Here is a 3,454-nt window from a genome sequence, read left to right on the forward strand (position 1 = left end):
TTTCATATGAGGGTGATGGGTATCATGAGAGACTGCCTTCTCTCAAACAAGGGTTGTACTTCTCAAGGCTTCATTTCATCCTGGAAAGGCTATATATAGCGCCCTGAGGGCAGTCAGAATCCAAAATAGTAGGAGGAACACAGAACCAAAGACAGAATAACTTGGACAGGGAGCGAACATAGTAAGGGCATGGGATAGGATTAGCCATCATAATTCAGAAAACTATAGACCAATGTGACTAATGACTATTAATGCAAAAAAAACCAAAAAAGCAAAACTTTGCCACCATCCTAGAAAAAGGATATTGACTATATATAACCTGCCCCAGATGAGGCCAAACCCTGCTTTATATCCCATGCAACAGCCACCCCAGTATTCTTGTTGATATTCATCATTTAGCATGTGCTTTCTCTTCCTCTCTGCAAACCATACCCTCTGCACCCAATTTTCTCTACGTCAGTAAATTCTCCTATGGCTCCATTTGGCACGCCTTTTGTCTCCTCAGTCCGTACCACCCTTCCCTAGCCACAACCCCCCTTTACATATTCTTCCCTCTTGTTTGAATAGAAGCTGACTTAGGGCAGGTGCTATTTTGCTGCTGTATTTGTGTAACAAGCACAGTGCTTGGCACATGGTAAGAGCTAATGAATTTTTTTCATATATTTGGGTCATTTATTCAGTTGGAAGATTAGGAGATTGGACTCTGAAATAGCCATGGCCCAGTTCCAGGTCTAAATCAGGTAACCCTGCAATCTAATAGCCCCCACTTTCAGAACACTTTTGATGCCCACAGCGGTCCTTATGTAAAATGTCCTGACACAATGATAGGTGGGGGCTGATACTGGGCCAAATTGAGGAGCACCTAATGTAATCACAGATGCGTAGGTGAGAAGCAGTTAGTCTAGCTAATATCCCTGCTGACAGGGGTGGAGGGAGAGGTGGCACTGGGTTTGGTTGAGAATGAATCAGGCCATCCCACAGAAAGGGTGTCACCATCCTGCGATGGACGATTGAGCCCAGTATAAAAAGCCCAGAAGCCCAGCAGCCCAGACAGTTGGTACCGTACAAGTTGTTTCCATCTCCTTCCTGCTTGTTCCTTTGGCAAACTAGGTAAGTGGGGACTCATTCTTGCTAAGACCACAGGCACCTGGTGTTTTTCCAGGGGTAAATCTGGGAATTGGGATGATTGGAACAGGAACCCTGAACTAAAGCCAGAAGAACAGGGTTCAGATTATAGATCTTCCCCTTAGTAGCTGTGCGATCTCAGGCAGCTAGGTGGCACCATAGAACACAGAACACTGGCTAGAGTCAGAAAGACTTGAGTTCAAATTTAAAGTCAGACATTTACTAGCTGTGTGACCCTAGGCAAGTCACTTAAGCACTGTCTGCCTCAGTCTTCTCATCTATAAAATGACGGTTATAATAAATATTATATATAATAGTATATATAATATTATACATGTTATGCAATAATATAATATATGATATATTATAATAAACCTACCTCTTGTGTTTGGTGTGAAGACTAAATGAGAAATTTGCAGAGAACTTAGCACAGTGACTGGCACATAGTAGGTACTTTATAAATGTTTACTCCTTTTCCCTTCCCTTTCATCTGCCCCCCTTCCCTTAGGCATGTCATTTGAACTGTCTGAGCCTCACTCTCCTTATCTGTAAAGTGAGGGTGGGGAACAAGATAATTTCTAAGGTCCTTTCCAGCACAGCTCTGACTGTTGTGATGCCTAGAATGTGCTGAGGTACCATAAACACCTGGGAGCTTTGTTTTCCCCTCCCTTTAAGGCCATCCTTAGGGGAAAAGCAGCCTTTGCTTCCAGGCCTGTGTTTCCTGGTTTCCTGTGGGACCTTGGAGCTTAAGATCTCTAGGACTGAGTGCTTCATTACATCGATGAGAATGAATTGTCCCTACCCCATCTTTCCCCATGACACTGTTTCAAAGGTGAAACAGATGAGATGGGAAATAAATTCAGATTTATTCAGTTATTCCAGTTTATTAATTAATTAATTTTATTTATTTATTAGTTATTCAGTTTACTTATTCAATTATTCCAGATAATTACTCGTGAGGCCTCTTAAAGGAAGTAAAGAAATGACAGAGAAGGGTCACATTTTTCTCCCTCCAGGTCAATTAAATTGTGCACCAAGATGTCTCATCTCCTGACAAGCATCGCCACCATCATGGATGTCTTCTACCAATATTGTGGCCAAGATGAGGAGTGTGACACGATGAGCCAGAGCGCATTGAAGGAATTTCTGGAAAATGAGCTGCAGTTTATTCTGAAGGTGAGAGCTTTCTGTTACATCCAGCGGGCTGTGACAACAGGCAGGCATGGTTTTGTTTTTTGTTTTGTTTTGCTTTATTTTTAATTGGGCATTTGTCATATTGAACCATACCTAAAAAGGTAGTATAGTGGATAGAGTACAGGAAGGAGGAAGTTGTTACAGAGTGGCTTTCCAGTAGTGCCTGCACCTCGATGACTGCATTTGGGAGTTTTCTTGGCAAAAACACTGGAGTGGTTTGTTATTTCCATCTCCAGCTCATTTTACAGATGTGGAACTAGGGCAATTGTCTGAGGCCAGATTTGAACTCATGTACTCCACACCAGAGGGCCAGTGCTCTATCCACATTGTTCTACCTAGCTGCACTGGGAGGGAGGAAGCACTGAGGTCAAATCTGGCTTCATACTCTTATTAGTTGTATAACCCTGAACAAGGCACTTAAAATGCCTCAGCCTCAGTTTCTTTATCTGTAAAATGGGAGAAAGAGTAGAATCCATCTTATAGGGTTATTGTGAGGATCAACATGAGAGAGTATATTTATAGTGCTTTGCAATCCCTAAAGACCTATATAAAATCCCATCAAAATAGCTATCATTTGCTTCTAATAAGCAGGAAGCAAAAGATCCACATAATTAATATTCCATCTTAGTCCTATATAGGGCATTCTAGACTCTAACGCAGAAATAATAATATCTAATGTTCAGTGGGGTCATGGATAATGAGCTGGCCTCCCAAAAAGATCTATATTCAACTCCCCACTAATGCATACAGGCTGTGTGACCCTGGACAAGTCACTTAACCTCTTAAGTACTAAAGGCAACTCTCTAAGACTATGTATTGCTAACAAGTTTCTATCCTGCATTGATAGAGGTGAGAGTTCCTCATTTAGGAATTGTCTATTCATTGAAAGCACAGATTCTGGGGCAGCTAAGTGGTGGAGTAGATAAAGCACAGGCCTGAAGTCAGGAGGACCTGAGTTCAAATCTGAACTCAGACACTTCATCGCTGTGTGACCCTAGGCAAGTCACTTAACCTGGAAAGAAAGAAAGAAAGAAGGAAAGAAGGAAAGAAAGAAGGAAAGAAGGAAAGAAAGAAGGAAAGAAAGAAACAAAGAAACAAAGAAACAAAGAAAGAAACAAAGAAACAAAGAAAGAAA

The 3,454-nt window shown here is 41.6% G+C and overlaps 1 protein-coding gene across 1 annotated transcript in view; it reads left to right on the plus strand.

Moving 5' to 3' along the window:
- The first annotated feature begins 1,032 nt into the window (after window positions 1-1,032).
- Window positions 1,033-3,454, plus strand: part of LOC114042945 (filaggrin-2-like) — a 4,162-nt gene continuing 1,740 nt past the window's right edge. Inside the window, exons 1-2 of the mRNA XM_027861723.1 lie at window positions 1,033-1,110; window positions 2,142-2,301. Coding sequence (XP_027717524.1) covers window positions 2,164-2,301 — 138 coding nt within the window. The 5' untranslated portion in view covers window positions 1,033-1,110; window positions 2,142-2,163. The remainder of the gene's footprint in view (window positions 1,111-2,141; window positions 2,302-3,454) is intronic.

Source organism: Vombatus ursinus, unplaced genomic scaffold (assembly GCF_900497805.2).
Source record: "Vombatus ursinus unplaced genomic scaffold, bare-nosed wombat genome assembly UNPS02014768.1, whole genome shotgun sequence".
Lineage (NCBI taxonomy): Eukaryota > Metazoa > Chordata > Mammalia > Diprotodontia > Vombatidae > Vombatus > Vombatus ursinus.